Below are 23,874 nucleotides of genomic sequence, written 5' to 3' on the forward strand. Positions count from 1 at the left end.
GCAGGCCGGCGCGCGGCCCAGCCCACCCCCTGCGTCCCGGCCAGCCCCGCCGCCGTGCCGGGGCCGGGCGCAGCCCTGCGAGGCGCCCGCGCTACCCGCGCGCCCCGGCCGCCCGCCGCGGAGAGACAAAATGGCTCCCGCGGAGCTGCGCTCTCCCGGCGGCCGCGGTTCTCCATACCGCCGCGCCGCGCAGCGAGGGGGGGGGGGGGACTGCGCGCCGCGCGAGTCCCCCGCGCTGGCGGCACCTGCCGCCCCCGCCCCAACGCCAGCACCACCCCGTCCCGCCCCGGCTGCCTTCGAGACGCGAGAGTAGCCGGGTGGCGGCGCGCCCCATTGGGCGAGCGCCTGACCAACCGGCGGGGCAGACGGCTCCCTCAGCTCGGCGCGGATTGGCTCGCGGCTGCCGGAGTGGGCGGGCCGCGCTGGGCGCCGCCGGGGCAGCCACATCTGCCGGCCTGCGCTTTTCAAACGGCGGCGGCGGCGGTTGCGGCGGGGAGCGCGCCGGCCTGCAGCGCGCGGGCGGCTGTTACGGGGCGGCGGCGCGGGCGGGCTCGCCGGGCCCTCGTCGGAGCGCGGTGAGTGCCCGGGCGGGGCGCCGCGCCGCGTCGCGCCGGCTGCCCCCGCGGCCGCTTCCCGCGCGCTCGGGCGGCGGCCGCGGGGCGGGGGAGGCCGAGGCCGCGGCCGCGGCGGGGGCAGCGCTCCGGGGCAGCGTGGGGTGCGGCGGCTCGTAACGTCCCGTTGCGCTGCGCCGCGCCGCCGGCCTCCGCGGCGCCTCTTCGCAGCCCCCAGCGCCTCCTTGATGTTGTGTTGTGTTTTGGTTTTTTTTTTTTTTGAATCGGTTAAATGAAGTGACAGCCCCCTCCCCCCCCCCCCCCCCCCCAGCTAAAGCTGGGCAGTTTTCTCTTGCTGATTTCCCCAGGAGCCGTACTTCTGACGTTTTCTGCTCCAAGTGCAATGTATAAAACCGGTGTTGCCTTTAATTTTGAGAGTAGTTAACCTGTTTGAATTTGGGCATTTCCTTTGTATCTAACTGAATTTGAAAAACGTTGGCTCTCCTTCTTCTCGGTAGCTTGTGTTGCCTGTTTGTGGGTTGGTGACCCGCTACGGTTCTCAGTTTTTCCGTGCCCTTGGTGCGCCCAACCTAACGAGAGGAGATGGTTTCTTAGCACACAAAGTTAATCTAGAATAAGACAAAAGTTCCAACAAACCCTAACTCTTTAAGAATAATAATAAAAAGTGAAAGCTTACATAATGAGTTTAATAAGAGCAACTCTTCATCATTTAAGTAATTTTTTTATAATTTAAAGAAATCTTTTTGTGAAGTGCTGCAGTAATAAGATGACTTTAACTGTTGAAGCTGTATCAGGAGAATCCAACATAAAGCTTCAAACATTTGCTTTGGCCTCTTGAATGATGAGTTATCGTAATCGGGGATAAAGGAAGATGTATTTGTAAAAAAAACCAACTTCTAAAGTTGATTCAAAGGCTTACATGTTACTGTGTTGTGACCCTTTGATAAACTTTTTAAAAGATATTTTATGCTTGTCAGATGCCAATTAGAAGATACTCTTTGAAAAGTATATAGATTTTTTTTCCTGCTAAAACATGAATCTTTATTTAAATCCAAATGAGTTCCAATATGAGTACACACATTTCAAGAACTGATAATTTGTTCAATGTTTGATGGATGTTGGATGATATTGGAGTCATAATTAGTTCAAGTGCTCCCCCAGAAGTTTTAAGAGTACACTGCTGCCATTTGAATATTGAAAGCGTGGGGGTTTTTGTATGGTTGCTAACTCTATCTGAACTGTAAATTGCCTTGCAGTTTTTTTTCACTAATAAGGATAATCCTGCTCTTTAACTTATAACAAACGATCAATTAAGATTGCTCTTATCCTTAAATAACATTGTTCTGTCCTGCTTTTGTGTCATGCCTGAAGAGGTGCTTTGGACATAGCCAGGCCTATATATGTGAATGCCATAAAACAATATGTTTAGTTCATAATCAGCTAATTTTTTGGTGACCAATAGAAATAACATGGGTGGGAATACCTTCATAATATGCAGTTCTGCTGATATATTAATGTAACTTAATCAATATTGCAAGTTCATCAGTTGGTTCTAAATGATCTGAACTTGCAAAAAGGATGATGTCCATTCATGCTGATTTCTGACAAATTTGTCTTGCATTAAAGAAATGCTTAGGTGAACTACAGGTAAGTTTAATAAAAAAAAAAAGTGGAGCTTTCTACTGTAAACTTTTTTTTTTTCTGTACTCAGCTGTGCCTGCTGTGTTGCAGACAACAAGAAGGAAGAAATCTTATTCAAGTCAGCCAATACTAATTAAAAGTGCAGGGTAAACTTCAGGGAATTGCCAGAACTTCTCCAGATCCTGTTCAATAGTTAAAGTTTATTTTCATGAAATTAAAAACAAAAAAAATCTTGTAATACTTAAAATAGTTATTAGCCTTTTTACTAGAACTAAAGGTTATGGCTAATTTTTGTGGGTATACTCTTATCTCAAATGTTAAGATGATGTAACAAAAAAACCCACCTTACTGTTTGAATTAATTTCCCTAGAATCACTTGATTCTGTTGATTAGTATTCTTTTAAAGTTTTATATTTAAGGTGATTAAATATGTTGTCTTTGGCAACTGTTAAGCAAACTTAAGGCTATTCTATTTTGATTAGACCTAGGTCCTAATATTTGTATACTTTCCTGCTGTGTAGTTGTGGGATTTCCAAAACTCTTGTATATATTGCTTTAACAGGTGACTGGTAGAAGAGCGACCTGCTCTTAACAATGTTCAGGAGAAAGCTGGAGAATAAAAGCCTTTCAGGCTTGTTAGCCACATCTCTGCAGACACAAATCAAGACAGACAACTTTCACAATTTCTACATGCTTGAATCTAAAGAGCTAGGAAGGTAAGACTATTTATTTTATTTTAGTAAGAGGGATTTCTGCTGCAGGCGAATCCGCTGTGCAATGATAGACTTTACTTCTGGAAAACTTACGGTAGTAGATGGGGAATTAAGTATGTTTCTTTTCTCCGCCTTTCTTTGCAGTATCCAACAGGTTCTCTAGGGACCAGGAAAAAGGTACAGTGAGACATAAGATGTCAGCCCTTTCCATGTCAGAAAGACTTAGTCTCTTTCCATAAGCACAAAGATCTGGGAATATGTTCCTTTTTTTTCATTACCCCTCTCCAGTGATGCACCATATTCCAGGTATATAAAGAAGAGAAGACATAGGGTGATACTGCAAGAATGGGAATTTTGAGTTGGTTGGAATAGTTTTTGTTTTTTTTGTTTTGTTTTGTATTTTTAAGGTCTAGAGAGCAAAGACCTTTTTCCTTCCCCCTCCCATCCTCAACAGTTCAGACTAGGTTTCTAACAACCTGCCATTTCAGATTAATTTCATAGTCTGCTTCCTCGTCATGTTTGCAACAGTAAAATAATTTTAAAAATCCTTGATATTTATGATACTGTTACTGACATCTGAGTTGACCTTTTTTTTTAAATCTTTGGGTTACTTCATACCTTCAAAATATTCAGGGCATTGGGTATAAAGCCATGAAAACATAATAGCAACAATTCCCTGGTCTTGTTTCCAAGGTTCTTAAATTCTTCAGCTGTGGAAGTGACACAGGTCAGTTCTGCAGTTGGTGTGCCTTGCTGTGGTACAGAGCAATCCTTTGCACCCAGAACCTGTTCTGTCAGCTAAGAGGCTCTTCTGCATGTGACTTTGTATTATTTGAACTCTTCAGTATTTACCATTCTCTTGATTATTCTAGCTCAGGTGCTTTATGTGGTACTCTTTCATTTAAAAAAGGTGCACCTTACAACCCATAACTTTCCTCTCTATTCTTACCTGTTTTGTCCACACTGGTTCTGAAATTCAGGCTCTACAGAAGCAGTTTGCACACGCTGTCCTCTAAAACTCCAGTATTCTGAAAACTCTGTATTTTCAGATTATACATATCTGAGAGACGATGTCTGAAGCAAACACATGTATAGGTTTTGCAGGGATTCCAAAACACAGTCTGTAATATACTTTCTGTGCCTGCAAAAACAGACTTAAAGTTAATGCCAAAATGCAAAGGAACAGAGGCAGGGAAATAGCTTTCCAAACAGTTTGTTGGACTTTTCCTGACTTCAGTGTGCATCTCTATTCTTTCTTTCTTTCTTTCTTTTTTTTTAGTACTTATACCTCTTCCTAAGTGGTGTAAAATTTACCTTTATAGTTAGCTTCTCTAAAATGTACAATTTACTTTTGTTTTCATTTGCTGTTTTCTTCTTCCTTTTCAGATTACTTAGTTCTTTTGTTCCTCTTCTGTGCTCAAGCTTCCTGAAGCCCCAGTTCTTCCTCCACGCCCTTCTATCTTTTAGGTCCTCTTGGTATTTAAGACAGTGACCCACGAGTGAGGCAGGTTTTGTTTGGTGGATTAAAGTAGTTCTGTCCCTGTCGTGCGGATGGCATGGCTTCTTCCAAAGTAGTTGAATTTCTGTGGTTTACAGCTTGGGATGTGAAAATAACTTGAAATCGTTTTTACCTTATAAAACTGGGCTGTAAACTGCAGTGGTTCAGCAGCTACTTTGCAGGCAGCGAGGAGTGGGAACCACTGTGCTTACTTCAGTACAAAACTTGAGATTTGACTCTTTTTTCCTGTTTCTGGGGAAATTCCAATGCTCCAAAACAATTTGCTGAAGAAAACTTGGCTAGACTTGTTTCTTCAAGCTACAGCTCTCCTGTTACACTGAAGTGCTGCTTCACATATGAGCTGTCAGGTTTTAGTGGTGCTTTTTATTGCTGGTTTGTGAGATAGCTGTTAGCTGTCAGGACTGGTAACTAACTCAGCACATCTCAAGACAGTTGGTAATATGACAACTTTGTAACTTCAACCAGAATTTTTAACTAGTTCACAGATGCATAGATTCCATAAATTCTTATACCAGCACAAATACAGTTTGGCTGGTGTGTACATATGTTAGCTTGTCTGCAGGTGCTTTTATAAGTGTAGGCTTATTTTTTTCTAGATCCTCATTTAAAAAAATTAATGTCATTCAGTGTCTTCATCCTTTACTATCTTTCCTTTAAAAGCCTGTTTGTCTACATGCTGAGCAAATGCTGCTATAGGGATTTGAATGAGTTTTATATACACCTATATATCCTGCCTTTAAATGAGTTTATTCCATTTGCTGGGGCATGGTAACATGGCCATGTGAAGGTAAGAGTAAAAGAGGGATGGAAAAAGATGTACGGTGAAAATTGTTTGAGATAAAAGACATGGAGTCAGTGATGAAACACTGAAGTCTGTACAGAGGGAGGAAGGGCAGAAGCTAGACAAAGGAATTGTATCATCCATTCACATGGCGAAGGTTAACAGTTGATAGAAAATGAAATTATACTGAAGAGGGAGTTCTGTGTAAAAGTTTCTATTTGCATGGCAAATGCAATATGTTTATGAAGTACATTTTTGTATGCCAGAGGTGCATACTAATAGCATTTGCCAGAGTCTAGCTATTTGTTTTTAAGATGCTTATCTTTTTGCTGACTGCTTCAAAGCTGTGTATTGATTTGTAGTCTCATTCGCTCACTTTATAACTTTAAATTTTAATAATTGACACACTACAAATACAGTATAAACAGGAATTCATACATTATCAGTCTTTTCTGGAGATATTGCTGACCCTTCAAAGCTGTTGTATCTGCAGTTACTGTACAGAAGATGTTCAAAAACTCTCAGGGAAGGTCTTGCTGTTCTCATGAAACTCAAACAGTTCCCCTTTCTGAGTTTTGGAGAAACTTTGTGGTTGACAGGGTGATGTGAAATTTAAAAATAGAATATAAACTGTGTGCGACTATCTTCAGACTTAAGTATATTGCAAAATTCAGCTCAGTAAACTTCAAATGCTCAGCGACAGTAAGTTGCTTTAACAATTAGGAAAACGCTCAGCCGTTTCAGACTTGCAGATAGTTTCTAAATGAAGTGTGCATGTATCAGATTGTAAATGATCTTTCAGCTCTTAAATTGATTGCTTTCTTTTGTGTTTTGCACTCCTACCTTTCTGAACTTAATGCTTAAAAAAAGGACAAAAAAATACAAAATCCACAGGTAGCTGATACTGAAAAATGATGATAGAGAAGCTGTTTTGTTGAATTTATTTCTGCGTAAATGATAGAAGTACAAATAAAGGTCAACTCTTCACGTTTTATAGTTTAGTCAGACTTGTACAAACTATTTAACAGATATGGCTCTTTACAAATGGAAATCTGATTTATGATGAGAGGCACTTGTACTTTTTTGGTAAGACACTGAAATCTAGTGGGTTGTTTTGTTTTTGTTTTTTTTTTTTTGAAAGATGCCTCAAACATGCCTTTCATTTTAGATACATTTCTTTTAAGCAGTCTTTGGCACCAGAAGAAGGGCAAGGCTTACAGCAAGAGCCAATATTTTTCTGCTAAAGAAGTTAATATAGTTGAAAAAGCAGATCAGATAGCGAGTATTCAGCCCCTTCATCGGGTTTGTCCTTCGTGTGCTGTGGTGACAAAAAAACACACATGGAAAGGCGTTGTTTGTTCAAAGATGTAAGTGTAGGTCTTGTTCTTTGTACATAGTTTTATAACAGTTTTTAGAACTTTACATAACTTATTTTAGCCCTTCAGTTTTTTAAAAAAAGAATGCTTCTTGTATGATTTGAAAATGCTTCGTAAGTATGCAACTAGGCATTTTTGGGAATGCGTAACTTGTGATTATAAAACTTTGTTTTTTCAGGAGTTTATAACTTGGCTTAAAAACTGCATTTTTCCCCTAATTTTTTAAAAGGTCAGCTTGGTGTTCTAGCTACAGTATGTGGTTTTCTTTTAAAAACATATTTTTGCCAAAATACATTTTTGTTTCCATACCTAAAGAGTTGGCTAGGAAATTAAGCAGCAGACTTTGTCTAACTGTAATTGAGAAAGGGAATGTGAAGTACTGTTTTTTTTTTTTCTTGTTTTATTTCATTTTGTGTTTTTTTTTTAACAAAACACAGAATTGAATTTTTAGCAGTACTACATGGTTTGTGAAGGGAACTTCTTTTTATAGCTCTAAAATCTTCTGTACAGAGCTTCCCTCCTCCCCCGCAGAAGGCGTACAAATAGACTTCATTTTCTTTGTTCGTTTTCTACTTTTAACAGATGTGTTTGCTGTATCCTGTAAGTGCTATAATTTGGTTGAGTTTGGTTTTCTTTTGTAATATTTTACCAGCCTGAACAAAGCCCTGAGCAGCCTGGTCTGGCCTCATAGCTGACTCTGCCTTGAGCGGGAGGTTGGGCTAGAGCTCTCCAGAGGTCCCTTCCAACCTGAATTATTCAATGGTCCTGTGACCCTTCAGTAAGAATGCCCACGTAGGCAGATACCCTGGTATAATGGCTAGTTGCTCAATGCATATAAGAGGAATTGTACTTTTGTCGCACCAAAGTTCCATCTAGCTTAGTGCCCTGTTTCTAACAGTGGCCAAAAGTGAATATCCAGGGAACGGTGTAAGAACAGGCCGAACATGCATGACATTCCCCTGACAATTTTCCTAGCTTCTAGTTACTTGCCATGCCTTTTTACTTCTAATGGAAATTTATTTACTTAGGTTTTAATGTGTTCCCTTTTATTTTGCAGAGGAAGATGTGCTGTGGTTAGAAAATGCATAGCTAAATCCACAGGCCAAGAATATGCAGCCAAATTTTTAAAGAAAAGAAGACGAGGTCAAGACTGCAAAGCAGAGATTCTTCATGAAATTGCTGTACTTGAATTAATGAAATCTAATCCTCGCATAGTCAATCTCCATGAAGTCTATGAAACAGCAAATGAAATCATCTTGGTGTTGGAATAGTAAGTATGCCTTCATCAGATGTTCCATGTTTGTAATTACAAATCTGTCAATGTATTCATTTTTAGTGTAAGTTGCCTGAACACCCAGAAAGATTACAACAGTACACAGTATGTATTATGCTAAGATTTCCTTATGATATACTTCGGTAAACTCTTAGGGCTTTTTTTGGTTTGCTTTATTTTCATGTAAATGTAAGCGTTGAATCCATTGCTGTTAATTTCAAATGTTTGTAGTGAGTGTTTTACATGTATTTTGTTACATCCATAGCTAAAGAGTTATGTCAAACAATATGGAGTAGAGATTTAAAAAAAAAATAGACCAAAACCTATCCCAGTTCTGTACTCAAAAGTTCAAAAAGTACTGCATTCATTCTGTTGTATGAATGTGTTAGTTAAAACAACAGAAAACTGGGAAAGGTACAGTGTAGCTGTGCTTTGCATCCTTAGGATGTAAATGCCAGAACAGTGATATTAAGCATCACACTTCATACAGGAAAAAACAAGCAAATTGATCTGGTTGAAGTGAAACTCTAATATTCTCACTCTTACTCTTTCCTTTTGCATGCTTTTTTTTTTTTCTTTTTTTTTTTTTTTAAGAAGGAAGTCTCACATGCTTATTATTTAGCTCATAGATGGATGCAAAAAAGTGTTCCAAGTACCATTTTAAGTGAATGGATAAATTCTTCTGACTGTTGGTATCTTTGTATGTGTGGTTTACATTCTTAAAAATCAAATTTTTAGTAAGATCATTGTGACAGATTTGGAGGTAAGACAGAATTGGACCCGAATACTAAAGGCGCTGACTACTAAATGTTGCTGGTAATATATGTACAAACCTAAGACCATACATGATGTGGTAAATGGACCGATGAAGATTTTTTTGACAGACCTCTGATACCAAAAGCTATCAAAAAATAAAAAGAGGAAATTCTTTTTTCTCCTCACTGAATAACTCATAGTTGAACGGACAATTGATTTTACTCTTGATTCAAATTTAAATATTTTTTGTTTGTACATTTAAATACTGTTTCACTTGGGGGTAATTTTTATTAAAACTTGTCTATTTAATTTGAACAGATTATTTCTTCTGCTAGATGAATTTTGTAAGAAGCTCTTTGATGAATTTTTAAGCAGGTTAACCTAATATAAAAGCTGAATGCAAATTCTAGGATCTGATTTATTTTTTTCTTAAAAGAATCCTTCGTGTCAAGCTGACCAGAGAGAATGTCCTTGGATCCCATAAAAAGTCTATAGCACTTTGCATATTAAATAATTCAAAAAAGTAGCCACTGATTTTGAGTTCACAAATTGGCCCTGCCTTTCAGAGGAGCTGCACACATGCATGCTCTATCAGCTTTGGTCACTGCTTGACATGTTTTGGTCATCCAAAACTTGCAATTCTTTTGCAGGGTGTGAGCTCCTAAAGTTAGTATTCTTAATGTTTTAAAATTGTTTGGCTTTTAGAACTGTTTCCTCCAAAATTCTCCTGTTTTTTAGATGCCCTTGTGGCTGTTCATCAACTCTGAAAACGAGTCTCCTTATTTGGGAATCTATCTTGCATTATCTATCATGTTTGTTGTATATGTAAATATTTGTTTGGAATGTAAGGAACAAAAATGTGAATTATGAAATGCATTCAACAGGCCTTCCTCTGAGTAGGATTTAGGCTTTGTGTATGAAGAATTAGACGATATATGAATGGTAATCTATACCCATTATGATAAATTAATTTGAATTTACCTAGTAATGTTGCTATATGTTTAAAAAGGGGGGGGGCAATGCTGCTTATATGGAACTACTTTATTCCTAATGCATTATCTGTTCTTCTGGAAAGATTAATGTAATAATCTAGAAGTAAAGGCAAATTCCAGGTGACAAGTTTGGAACTTGTTATTAAGAATAAGTGCATGTTCACATAAGAGCAATACTGATTTTTGTACTTCCGTTTCAGCTCAGCTAACTTTGCCTTGTTTATTGCAGCTAATGACACAATTTCCTGGTAATATGGTGTTAATCTTAATGGTCTACTTTGTAGCAGTGTTCATAAGTTTTGTAGTAAGCTTTCCTAATGCTGTTGGGATGAGTGGAGGGCTGATTACACTTCTAAATTATTTACTTCGGTAGCAGAAGATGCAGGACTACTTAATGTTTCTCATTAAAAAGCAGTACTTTCAAAGAATTGTAAGAAATGATTCTTTCTCACTCATAAATTTGTAAGGGTTTCTCATTTCATCATATCTTTCCTGCTACATATGGTCCTCACTACTGTTGGACTATATCAGTGGGGTTCTTTGGAAGATGTAATAGTGAGAATTAGAGTTTGTTTAAGCTCATTTCTTTTAAATAAAGCAGAGGAATAGGTGCCAGTTCTCTCTACAAAGATGGCCTTATTAAGAATTACTAAAGACTTGAACGCTCTTTCAACAGTCCCACAAAAAAGGTTGCTCTTCTAATCTGTGACTCAAAGGTAACTGGAGAAATCTGTTATCCAGAGAGAGAAGCCTGGCAGCTGTGCTAATTCATTTTACAGCTGTACCTGGCAGCTGTAGTAGTTAATTTTCAAATCCATCTAGTTTTGCTTATTGAAGAACTAGGAAAGGCCATACAGACTCAGGTCAGGGGTCCATCTAACCCATGATTATTTCTAGAAATGGCTGTAGGAGATGCTGTTTAGGAAGAGCTGAGGAGCAAATGTGCCTGCCCACTTTCTGCTGTCCATTCTTGTACTCTCCCAGCAAACAGAAGTATTCTATTAAGGATAGCAGAGGATACATCTTTGCCTGTTCCTTTTAATATCTGTTTATGGTCCTGTAGTCTGTGAATCTGTTTCATCCTTTTTAATCTGCTGGTACTGTCTGTCTCTTTACCTTCTGTGGTAAGAAATTTCAGATTTTCTTTACCTGCTGTGTGAAGAACTACTTTCTTTTTTTTTTTTTTTTTTTTAATCTGTTTTAAACTCATCTACTAGTTTCATCAGGTGCCTCCTATTTTTCTTATTGTGGGATCTGGTGAATAATAGTTCTTTGTTCATCTCTGAACCAGCCTTGGTGTTTTTTTAAACCTCATTCTTACACTCTCCTACAGCCTTCTCCTCTTCAAACGGAAGAGTCGGACTCTTCAGTTTCTTCTTGTAAAGCAACTGTTCTGTTCTCTTTTCTGTCCTTTGCCTTTTCACTGATCTTATAACCTTCTTGAAGATACAGAGACCAGAACTGTGTGCAGTACTTGAGGTACGCTAAGGTTTTATAGAGCAACATTTTGCTGCTTTGTTCTCAGCAGCATTCTGATGATACACAATGTTTGTTGTCTGTCTTTGGCTGCTGCTGTGCATTGGTCCAGTTATTTCAGAGAATTGTCAACAATTACTCTGAGGTATGTCCTGAGTTGTAACTGCCAGGTCCAACTTTAGTGTTCTGTAAGCTTGTATTAGATTATTTTTCTCAAGATATCTTACATTTAGCTATGCTACAGCTTATCTGGTACTCTTACCTACTTCCTCATTTGATGACTGTCTGCTGAACTCACTCCAGTTTGCTAATATCTTGAATTGGAGAGCCAAAAACTAGGTGTGGTATTCTAGATGGGGTCTAGTAAGTGCTGAGTTGAGTCACTTGCCTTCATCTACCAGCTATGTGCCTGTTATTACAGCCCAGGATACTGTTGGCCACCTTTGCTGCATTCAGCTTGCTGTCTGCCAGGACCCCCACGTCCTTTTCAGCAGAGCTGTTCAGCTTTTTATCCATCCAGTTGTCCACCCGTTCAGACTGTAATGTCCTACCTTAGATACAAGAACATTGTGGGAGAACAGCATTGGAAGCCTTGCTAAAGTTGAAGTAAATGACATCCACTCCCTTCATCCACATTTTTCTCATAAAAAGCAATTATTGAGATCTTGCAGAGCTCCAGCAGGGTAGTGACTATGTTTATCCATGTTGTCCATGATCTTAACTTTTTTTTTTATATAGACTTTATCATTTTACTAAGGGTGGAATTCAGGCTTACTGATCTGTAGTTCTCAGGAACTCCTTTATTCTAAAGATAGAGAAACTTCAGGCAGTTAAAGCAGGCTGCGTAATGATTTCAAAGTCGGCATGCAAGGAAACACTCTATACTGCCACGGTGTCAATAATAACCAAGAAACCACACGCAGCACAATGACACAAGGTCATTTTCACGTTTCCTTTATGCTCTACTAATGGTAGGGTTTTCTATAAGGAAATAGGAGCCTTATTCTGAGGGAGCCATTTTGAGTTGCTGTGTGAAAACCTGAAGCTTGTCAATCTCGTCTTTGTTATTAGTATGGAAATGGTAGATTTCAAAGTGACAAAGCTGAGGCCTTGTATTTCTGAATATTTTGTATCTGCTGGAGTTCTGGAAGATATTGCTTATTGGCTGACTAAGCTGTGTATTACGGCTGTGTATTACAACATCATCAGAGTGCTAGATTTTCTTCCTGGTACCTCTGACAGAAATATGTGATTTCTAGCCTTCCATCAGAATGGCAGGACCTATAATAGTAATTGTGCAGTTTCCTCCCACCCAGAAATATTCTTCCACAACTCTAGCTATTTATTGCATTGTTGTTTTGTACCTTTGAAATAATTTTGTATCCAACATAAGAATACTGTTGGGTTTTCTTCCCTCAAATTGTTTATGGAGCTGGCCTAATTGAAGGTTTGGACATGTTCCAGAAATTTTAGGTTTCATTTCAAGTGGTAGGCTTCTTCCATTACAGAATGATGATAGACCTCATCTTCCTGAAGGCTTGTTCAGGCCCAGTTGCAAGAAAGCAAGGTTGAGATTTCCAAAGCATTGTGAGAAATTCGACCCAAAAAATCTTGCACTATCTCAACCCCTATTGCCTGCTGTGAGGCAAAGAAAGCATCATTAGATTTCCCCCCCCCCTCATCCTTTCACTTTCTAAGTGCTTGTATGTTATGTCTGGGCATTCGTGCGTTTAAAAAATAATTTTCTCAGCAGCTTCTAGGCTGAATAGTGAGTAAATAAATATATATGCATACATAAAAATCTATATAAATAGATACTATATGTAAAGTTTTTCTCATTTAAGCTTGACATTTCAAGTTTAATACATCTGTGTTCTTGAATGTGTTTCAGTGCTGCTGGAGGAGAGATCTTTAACTTATGCATCCCAGACCTGGATGACAGAATTGGTGAAAGTGATGTTATAAAACTTATAAGACAAATACTTGAAGGACTTTGCTGCTTGCATGAAAACAATATTGTGCATCTTGATCTAAAGGTGAAGCAACATCAGACTTTTTTCTTTTAGTACTTTACTTTCAATTTAATACTGTGAGCATCAAAATCATTTGTTAAAACATAACAAAGATGAGGAAAAGAGGCAGTATATTAGAGATTAAATAAAAATTTAGAATACAGAAGACTATTTAGGATACAGACAGTCTCTGTTCTGTTTAGCAATCTGCAGATTTCTGTGGTCAAAATAGTGTAAGATAAGCACTGCAAGTATAAGCTTTTAAAAAAAAATAAACACAATTTTTTAAATAAAATTTAGCAGCAAGTATTGCATAGTATAAACTGGCATGTCATTTGGTATATTTTTTGTGCAGCTTGTACTTTATGAATTAAAGAATTAAAACTTTTCTATTCTAGCCTCAAAACATCTTGCTGAGCAGCGTCAATCCTCTTGGTGATGTAAAGATTGTAGATTTTGGTATGTCTCGGAAGATTGAGAATTCTAGTGAACTGCGGCAAATTATGGGAACAACAGAATATCTAGGTATGGAAGAGTTCCTTTAAAATTTCTGATGTGCAGTTTCCTGGAAACAGTTCATACATTGTGCTTGTGAACTTATGAGCCATTACTGGAGAAAGAAGAACAGGACAAAGCAACACTTTGTTTTGAGCTGTTCTCTTTCTTTAGAGAATATTTGCAGAAAAATCCCAAACTATATCAATAAGGGCACCTCTAATTTGATGCTATAGTTCTTGCTGTGATGCAGTCTTTACAACTGAGTAGCTTTACGGCTTAAATTAAGAAGAATTTTTGACTGTTAAAATTTTGCAATTAGAGCCAAAACACAACACTAGCATGCATACAAAAAAGCATTTTGTTTGAATTAGGTATGCAGTTTAGTATGATGATTTAATGAGATCAAAATATTCTTCGGAAAGATAATGTCATTATGACTTGATCCTCTCTGTGAAGCAGGTTTCCTTAAAGATCTGTCTACGCTCATTTTTTAAGAGCACTTAAGCCTGTGGTGCATAGCGTGCTATCCAGTGTATACTGACAGCAGCTGATCTTAAAAATGGTCTAATCACCTGACTTTACAGAGTTACCATGCTGAAGGCTTTGTGTGTTCTTCTTAAAGCTATATACTAAACCAGTTAAGCGTCAGTGTGATCAAACTGAAATAATATTTTTCACCTTTTGTGGCTTGAAATAATAAACTCGATTATTCAAACTGCATGCTTAGTCTTATAATACTGGTTGGCAAAAAAAACTTTGCCAAAAAATTCAGAGTATGTTTCAAAGGACATTTGAATATATAGTATCTATTAAAGTGTCTTTTTTTTTTCCTCCTATCTCTTTCCCTAGCTCCAGAAATCTTAAACTATGATCCTATTACTACAGCTACAGATATGTGGTAGGTTGTATACTTTAAATCATTTTGATGAGATAGGCATGACCAATTAGCAATGTAGGGGCTAGATGCAGTTTTTGATGCAATTTTATCTCGCTTCCAAAAATACTATTATCTTGGTGGGCCAAACAAAAGAAGGGAAGAGAAAGACAGTGCTCAGGATATATGCTAGCGCTGGCAGGAGTTACTGCATATGGGTCTGTATTGTTCTGCGGTTAGTAGGGAATGCAAGTGGCTTCTGAGCAATACAGAGCATGGACATCTGTTCTAAGGGAATAATAATTATTATTGGATAACATACTTTAGCTATTAATTACTCCTGGATAACATTGGTGAACATACTTCAGGTATGAGCTACTCTTGGACACTTCCCCCCCCCCCCTTATTATGTAAATGTTAAGAATGTAACTTTCCACTTCTTGTTTTTAGAGCAATATCAGTTTCTGCAGAATGACTCTTAAAAAATGAAACAAGTATCTTAGGCTACTTACAGCTATACTTTCTGGTTGTGGATTCGTATATCAACATATTCTTAACCCATAAGAGTTATTAAATCTGTTCATGAACTTTTTTTTAACAACTTACTATGTCTGTTGTGGGAAGAGATAAAAGCAAACAAACTATTGTCTGTATGCTCAGAATACTCGCACACAGCAGCTACGTGTTTCTGCACTGTGATTGCTACTAAGGTTTGATGCTTTCTACACATGAAGAAACCATCTCAGATTTGTAATAAATCACATGATATGGTATTTGCTTTCATGGTCTTACGGAAAAAGATCTCAGCCAGAGGATACTATGGCAGAAATCAGATTCTAATTCTACCGACAGGTTGACTAAATCTCAGCCTTCAATACTTCATCCAGAATTGTCATGAAACATGCAAGATAGGTGTTTTCTATTTTATGCAGATTAGAAAGTCTTTTTTGCGATTCTGACTTACAGAATTGCCATACCTCCAAGAACTGGCTATGTCAGATTTGTATATTTGCTTCTCCTAACAGTCCCAGGAGGAGGAAAAGGGTGTCTGTGAGAGTAAGCAATTTCCAGAAATCCCCTCATTGAGATATATGGATAGATTTCCATCTGTGTGTACATGCACACACAGCCAAATCACATAGAAATGAGAGACCATATGCTGTTTCTAATTCTTTGAGTATGGCATACATCAAAAAGTTCTGATTTGCAGCACAACAAATGGGGGACATGGGACTTTGTTTAGGTACCCTATGTAGGATGACACATTGTGTTCTTATCTCAGGAACATAGGTGTAATTTCATATATGCTGTTGACACAAGAATCTCCATTTGTGGGAGCTGATAATCAAGAAACTTTCCTTAATATATCTCAAGTTAACGTCGATTATTCAGAAGAAACATTTTCATCGATTTCACAGCCTGCCAGAGACTTCGTTCAAAAGCTTCTCATCAAAAATCCTGAGTAAGTAACAAATTCTTCAGGGCAAGAATCCTATGTTTCGTGTTTGTGGAGCATCTAGAAAAAGTGAATATTAATATGGAAGCTTAGTATCACTGATATGATCAGTTATACATTTGAAAATGCACTGATATGATCAACTGGGTATTATCAGCTGGATTTTTAAAAATGCAGGCTTCTGCTTTTCCATAATGTACGAAAAGGATCTTTGATTCAGTGTCTGGCTATTACTGTTTTCAGGCTGGTGTTCTGAGTTTGCTTGCTTTGACTTTCTTTATACTTCCATTCGGAAGACAGAGTATCAACAAATCTTAAGAAATACGTTCTAGAAAGATCAGATTCTTGTCTATAGCTTAACCTTTTATTGTTCCATGTGTAGAGAAAAAAACAATCTTTTTGATACAGTGCTTTGATGTTTCGTGATTTATATTTAATGCAGCTTTCTATTTTAATACAGTTTATGTAAAAACTTGATAGTCCTGCAATTGAACATTCTTCAGGAATAAACAGTGTTTTGCTATGTTCAATCTTGTCAAAAGCATTCACAATCAAAAGCACAAACGTCTTTGTACTTCTAATGCATATTTCCATAACTTTACATTCCTTGTGAGTTCAGAGACCTTTCAGAGTAGCTGAACTGTGAGATGATAGTCTTTGAGAGTGGGAGAATTGTACACAAAGACTGTGTGTGCTCTTGCTATGTAGTGTTAAATACTGAATTTTTAACTGTCACACAAGCAAATGCAGGAAAATTAAAAAGAAAAAAAAAAAAAGGCAATTTTCAATCCTTGTAACAGTACCTGAGTTTAGTAAAGGCAGCTGGTCATATTTTACTAGGCATGGTCAGGGATTATCAGTGCTAGGGCTGCATGTTGTCATCTGTATTCAGTAATAGCTATCGTCTTCAGAGAGGCTCCACAAAGCAGGAGTGAGCCTGCTGTATGAGGAGGAGGCTCTTTGATAGGAGGGGTTGACTATGGCAGCTGACATCTGTGAAGTGCCTGCTTTGAGGAAATAGAGACTCCATGTTACCTCATGTCTAGCCAGGACAAGTTCAAGGATGAAAAGTCCTTTCTATTTTATAATCTCACATAGAGTGTTTGTCAACAGCTGAAAGAGCTCATTGGAACCATAGTATCATCAGGGAAGCAATTATGAAGAGCCTGCTTCAGTAAATGTTAGTATGGACCTGTGGGAAGTTTGATGTTCTGCTACAGCTACTATACTTGCTGTCTTGCTTCTGGGCATCCCAGTGTCTTCATTATACGCTCAGTAACTGCTTTTCCCTTTCCACTGCTTAATGACTGTACCTTCTTGAATGTTTAGAGGAAAAGTCTGTCTGAGATTGTCATCTCCATAAAGTCAGAGGTCTCTGACCAAAAAATATTTATACATTCCTGCATAGAGAGCAGGTAGTGGGCTCTGTTGCATTTCCAGCGAGTTGTGTGGAACTTGCTAATGCAAAACATGATGAAAAGTATAGTAGCACTGCACTAGATTATCCAACAGAACTATTTGGTAAATCTCAAGTCTGTTTGGAAGTAACTTTGGAATAATTTACACCAGTCTAGGGTGATTCCAACAGTAAAATACTGCAAAATGTCTGATAGAGTTGAAAACAAATTCCCTTCGTTTGGTCCTCACTGAAAACCGAATGACTGAATAGTCATTAAATAAGATTCCCTGCTTAAAATAGTCTATGTAAAATGTAGGACTTCAAAAGCATAAGCATGTGCATATATATAATGATGAAAACATTCTAAAGAACTATGAATACTAGCTAAAAAGTATCTGTTCCTTGTTCTGATTAAAAGTTTACCAATTTTGACATTCAGTATTAGGGGGAAAAGTCAACTAAAATCTAGATGCACGTTGCTAACGATGAACCCTGAACTACAGTAGGTTCTAATGCACTTTTTAGTAGTTTTGGTGGTGGGTGGAAAAGCAGCAATGTTAATTGTGTAATGTTGTTCCCTCTGTAATGCTAATTGTGGTTAAAATTTATTCTTGGCATATGTCAGAACTACTTTAATTATATTTTTAGTGCTTCTGAAATTAACTTAAGCAACTTACCTCTTGATATTTTTCTTTCAAAGGGAAAGACCCACAGCAGAGGCCTGTCTCTCTCATTTGTGGTTGCAGCAAGGGGAATTCATACTCTTGTGTAGCCCTGAAGAAACTTGCTGCCCTTCTCTGATGCCAGGACACACAACAAAATGCTCAGAAGAGCAGAATATAAAATCCAGTTGTAATGGTACCTGTAGCAACAAGGAAGACAAAGAAAACATTCCAGAGGACAGCAGTACAGTCTCCAAACGTTTCCGGTTTGATGATTCATTGCAGTATCCACAAGACTTCATGACAGACTTCGTATGTTAATGTGTTTTTATAGACTTCTTTTGAAATGAATTTAGCATAATCTATTCCAGTGGTGAATATAAGATTATGGCTTGCCAATTCATGCAGCATTGATGTACTGGAAATGCACTTTTGATCTTTTTATGCTGGTGCTTCCTTTTCTGTCCGTTGCTGGCAATGGATTTAACTCCTGAGAAATCGGAGTTATAGCACCAATAGAATGAGTTCTATGTTTTTTCTTTTTTATGTTTTTTTTGAAGAAGGTATAATTAAATATATTTGCACTTTTCAAGTTTTAGTCCAAAAATGATGCCAGAGTGAACAAATTAAACCTGAAAATGAGTTTAATTAAACTCAAGCTTTGCCAAGCAGTGGTTGAATGAATAACATGTACGTTTTTACGATTACACCTTGATAATAAACTGATCTAAGCAGGGAAACTGAATCGAGCTTTCTTATTTGTAGCCATGCTCATCAGTTTAAATGAAAGTTAAAAATCAGCGCGCTTTGGGAATATGATACATCTGTTGGGACCATTTGGACAACTGCTTTCTCTCTAGGATCATTAGTAGTTAAGGAAATGTTTCTGCCTTATTGGTCTGGTCTGCTTAAGGATTACAATGCATATTGTGTGCGTTTTTCCTGTGTTGAATCTCTGCAGTGCTTGAATAGGATATGGGTAGACTGAATAGAGTACAGGGAGATTGTCATTCCTAGTGCTAGTGGTCCTTTGCTTCTTATCAGAGAGTTATATTAGAAGAGGATGAGGGTCCTGTGCTGATGGGCATGTTTGACACACCTGCTGGTTTCCTTTCATACAGTCTCTAAAACAGTGTTGTCTACCTGTAATGATCTATTCCTCATCTTAAAAAAGAAAAAGAGAGCTTTAGAGATTAAACTAATAACTGAGTACAAAGATTTTCGCCAGTGAAACTGCATTTAAGAGCTTTTTATTATGCCCTTTTAATGCAGATGCTCAGTGCATCTTTTCTGTCCATTATTGTTACCCACAACACTTAGCCTTACGACCGCTCTGAGAAATGGACTGCAGTGTGTTAGTAGTTAAAGACAAACTATCCAGAAATTGCTTTAAACCCTTAAACTTGCTTTGTTTTCTGGGTTTGTCATTTTTTTTTAAGTCATATCCCTTCTGCTGCTTGTTTCTAAGATCTGTGAAATAATACATATGTCAAATTTTGGCTTGGAGCAAATGCCAATCACATCTTAACAGCGTGAAACTAATATTTACCCTTGAAATACTGACAAGATACAATCCTGATCATAACAACACTGAGTTTAAAAGCCTATCTGTGTAGGGAATGTATTAAAACTCCTAGAAACGTTCTGAAAGTAAAGGGCACTTTGAAATACCTTTGCAGTTTTCCATTCCTCATTGCATAGACTTACCTCTTTTGGTTTGGATTTAGTTTGTTTTGTATAATAAAGTATCACAGTCCTGACTGATAATTTTTTTCAAGTGTGCCTGTGGACCTGTCAGTAGTTAAGCAAATTGAGGTTTTGGAACATCATGTGAGAAGTAAACATAATAATCAGTAAAAGGTTGTATTTTATCTCCTCTCCCCCCCTTCCCCCCCCCCCCCCCCGCAAAGGAATAGACAATTTTTTGCAAATAGGTTTCTGTATAAGGTTTTGACATAATGGATGGGAGAGTTCAGGACTGGTGTCTTTATTCTGGGTGATATTCATCTTGACAAGTGAAAAATCACCTGCAGTAAAGCCTGTAAGACTGATTTTTTTTGTTTGTTTGTTTTTGTTTTTAAGTTTGTTTGTCAGAAGTAAAAGTTTTCCAAGACTTAAACTCATGTGAAATGAAATCACAAGTATATTCAGCATGGATGAAGCTCAGATGCCTGCGTATAAATAAACTGCACTGACTCTTCTCTGCACATTAATTTTTATGTAACTTTTTTCTGTGATGCTGATAATAGAAACTATAAAATGACTTTACTGGAGGCAGTTGTTGGATTGTATTCAGGTACTTTATACCATTCTCAAAGTTCTTGACTTTTCCCAGTTAGTCTTATTTAAAAAAAAATTTTTCCCCACCAGCACGGAGTCTAATTTAAACTGGGTAAATTAAAAATATGAACTATTTTATACACATACCCTCACAATTTAAAGTTCACTTATGATAAAGGAAGAAACTGTCAAAATGCTACAAAAGATAAAGGCAGGAAAAAATGGTTTACAAAGTTAATTACATTTTTTTAATTCTCCAAAAAGATTACTAAACTGAAATTACAACTGGGAATGTTGTGTCTTTGTATACTAGTGTTCTGTTTTTAACATCTGAAAAATAAAGCTGAAAGCATATGCCAGCACTTTATCTTAAATATTCCTTAAAGCTTTTATCATGGTAACTGATGTTTACATTTCTAACTACATTTGGAGCTAACTTATCTTTAAATTTGAATAAATGAAATTTTGTCCTTTCCAAGGATAAGGATTAAAGACTTTATTTGTACTTTATGTAAATTTAAAATATACCTTGAATCTGATTTTTGTTTGGATCATTGTTTGATTTAATTTAAAAATTACTCTGCGTGCATAACTTCAATTGAATGTAAATATATACATTATAGACAATGTTAGCCCATTTTGCTTCCTGCCATATTATTGGGGATTACCAACTGTAAATGGGTGGTGAGTAACATTTTAAGATTACTGAAGTCATATTTCTATGCAGTTCTTGACCTTTTTATATTAAAAAAATAAATAAAGTTTGTCTTTTTCAATGTTTGTGAGGGTTGTTTGTTTTTTCGTTTTGTTTTTAATCATATTTTTAATAGCTATCTTCCTGGGACTCTTACGTATCTGTATTATACTTATAAAAAGTATATGATCCTGTATGCAGTGGTCTAATTATGTCTTGCAGTATTTATTGAGGTGATATTTTTGTTAAATTCTAATGGCTTTTGCATAATGGCCATGTAAGGAAACTCGAATGAGTACTACACAAATAGTAGGTTCTTAGAGCGCTAATCCTACATTTGTTTTCAAGTAGATGACCGAATTAAAGAAATTCTCCTTTAGAAAAGGAATTATAATCAAAAGAGGTAGTAACTCGTTCATCTGGATGCTACATTTCCTACGAAGGCACATTTCACTGACAGAATGAAAGCTTTTGCATTGTTAGAAATGCATGAATGAGCTTTCTTATCAATTAAAGAAATAGTGTATCCATGTACTTGCTGCAGTGTTGTTTGCAGCATTACATTCAGAAATTATCTGCATATTTATGTTTCATGCATTAAGGCTATCAGTTGTGTTTTTCTTTTTTTAAGACATCTAGAAACCAACTATTCTGTATAACACTAGTAGCGATTTGAGATTGTGTAAAATTGCTATCTTTTCTAAGGTTTTCTAAGAAGGGAGGCATGTTAGAAAAACTGCTCTAAGTAACAGCTGACTGTCATCTTAACGGGACAAGCGTGATTGTACTGCTAAATAAGATAAGTTAGGCTTGGAAGTGGATATTGCGAAATCAGGGCAAGATAAAAACATGCAATTAATGAGTGTTTGACCCCCAAAAAACAATCATCCAGTGCCTTAAGAACTTGGTAGCTGTGAGACGTGGAACTACTGCTTGGCCAACTCAGCATTTTTTTAAAAAATGAACAAGATACAGGATGAGTCAGCTGGTAGGAAGTTTATCAAATTAATGATGAAATGACAGGGCTGAATTTCCAAGCCACCTACCAGTGCATAGGAGAATAAGGAATTTCCTGAATCAAAAACACATACAGGAGTTACAGCATAAAAAGAATTTTTTTTAATCTAGTCAGCCCTTACATTATTAGCCCTAAAGTGACTCTTGGATAAAAGGTGTATTCAAAGAATCACTTCTTTCACAACAAAATAGGAGGAGCAGGAATGATTTTTGACCTAGTAACATCTGTGACAAAACTATTGCCTTCCAGTGAAATGATGACTTCACCTTTGAGAGAAGTGTGAACAGAAACTTTCTGGGTCAAACACGTTTGCAGCCAGAGCCAGTAAATCACCATACCTACAACTGACCACAAAATATTTATATTTACCTTAGTGTTATGGTAGTCTAGATAGTAAATAATTTTTTTTTTTTGAGAGATACTGGCACTGATAGGTGCTCAAGCTGACTCTACTCTTCTTTCGGAATGGCTGTGACGATGAAACAGATTATAGGCATAGATGTTCCAGCTGACACAAACCCAGACCTCCTTACTGTTTTTTTTTAAATCTTTTTCTTGTTGCAATGACTGTAGGAGTCTATGGTACATCTATGCTGTAACTCTATTTCAGATTCTCAAAGCAGTCATTTCTTGATGGTCAGTAGTTCCTTCATGATACAAGCAAAAGACTAGTGTGACTAAACACATGCTTCTTACAGGACAGCATGTTCCTGAGAATGATTATACAAACAGTATGTACATATTTATCACCCTTTTTAGGGGAAGGAAATACTATTATAGTCCTGTCTTCAATTTGATTTTCCTTCATTAATTATTCCATATTCAAGAACCTGCAAGATGTGCCTAACAAGATTTGACTTAATTAAGACCATAAAAGCAAAAAAAAAAATTTTTTTTGAAAAGGGGGGGGCAATTTTCTAGTATTACAGAATTGCATAGAAAAAACAGTATTTAAAAGCATTACTTAGATTCATGCTTCTGTTTTATTAGTTTAGGTATGGTCTAACTATGGCATACAAGCAATAGTTACCTATTTTTGTTCTTTAAAAAATTTGTGAGCTGAAAAATTTTTTTTTCCCTTGAAAACTTGCCTAAATGTAATGTCTCACGATTCATGGTGAATCAAAGTATTAAATTTATTATCTTTTTGAAATAATTACTGCATCTAATTGCATTTTAATTGCTATCCAAAATTCAAGTCCTGCCTGTGAGCACAGAAAAGCTTAAGTATTGACTTGTGATCTAAATTGCTTAACCTTGAATTCTAATGACTAAAACTTTTCCTTTACAGAAATCATTGTTAGTGACTCTCTTGTTTGCTCTGCAGATCTCTGAGGTTCTAATACGATGGGTACAGGCATGCAGAGATATGATCAGCTGAGTAAATGAATGTTCTGCCTACCAGTGGCATAAAATTCATGAGGTAAAACATATGTGAGAGAGGTACCTAAAATACAGCTTGAATTCTTTTTTTCTACACTACGTTACATTCAAATAGATTTCATCTGAAGAACTTAATTTCTCCTTCTCTTCTTTCTCACCAGGGAATTCTATTTTGGTGTTCTCACTCCCACATTTATAAAAATCAAAAAAAAAAAAAAAAAAAAAAAGGCTGGATGGTGATGGTGCTTTAAAGAAAGAGTGCCAGTGAATAATCTGGCCATGTAAAAGCTCTTTTGGAAAATACAATTAAAGACAGTATGAAAGTTATTTTTAAAGAAGAAACAACAATTATGAGTTAGAAATAAATATTTAGAACAACACTTCCTAAATGGTTGCACTTTTATTTTGACTTTTTCCCCCACCATTAGAAGCCTCTGTGAGAAAGCTCTGCTTGCTTCATTGAAGGTCCTTCCACTGTGAGACCAATTACTTGTTTTAT

At 37.2% G+C, this 23,874-nt stretch overlaps 1 protein-coding gene across 2 annotated transcripts; it reads left to right on the top strand.

Annotated features, from left to right (window-relative positions):
• Positions 1-542: 542 nt before the first annotated feature.
• STK17B (serine/threonine kinase 17b) lies at positions 543-21,056 on the top strand. 2 transcript variants are annotated; one of them, XM_067298922.1, is made up of 9 exons: positions 543-575; positions 2,776-2,929; positions 7,660-7,872; positions 12,991-13,135; positions 13,510-13,636; positions 14,459-14,507; positions 15,766-15,945; positions 18,039-18,312; positions 20,083-21,056. In XM_067298922.1, the coding sequence occupies exons 2-9, from the start codon at positions 2,808-2,810 to the stop codon at positions 20,098-20,100; spliced, it is 1,128 nt and encodes a 375-aa protein (XP_067155023.1). In that variant the 5' UTR covers positions 543-575; positions 2,776-2,807; the 3' UTR covers positions 20,101-21,056. The 2 variants fall into 2 exon arrangements, with proteins under 2 accessions (XP_067155023.1, XP_067155024.1); XM_067298923.1 differs by having other exon boundaries at positions 18,039-21,056.
• Positions 21,057-23,874: the final 2,818 nt, after the last annotated feature.

Source organism: Apteryx mantelli, chromosome 6 (assembly GCF_036417845.1).
Source record: "Apteryx mantelli isolate bAptMan1 chromosome 6, bAptMan1.hap1, whole genome shotgun sequence".
NCBI classification, from domain to species: Eukaryota; Metazoa; Chordata; class Aves; order Apterygiformes; family Apterygidae; genus Apteryx; species Apteryx mantelli.

Bases quoted from the DNA above. Each gene is read 5' to 3' on its own strand.
- STK17B (XM_067298922.1), top strand. From the start codon at position 2,808: ATGTTCAGGAGAAAGCTGGAGAATAAAAGCCTTTCAGGCTTGTTAGCC. The intron at 2,930-7,659 runs GTAAGACTATTT...TTTATTTTGCAG, and splicing joins GAATCTAAAGAGCTAGGAAG to AGGAAGATGTGCTGTGGTTA. The intron at 15,946-18,038 runs GTAAGTAACAAA...TTTCTTTCAAAG, and splicing joins CTTCTCATCAAAAATCCTGA to GGAAAGACCCACAGCAGAGG.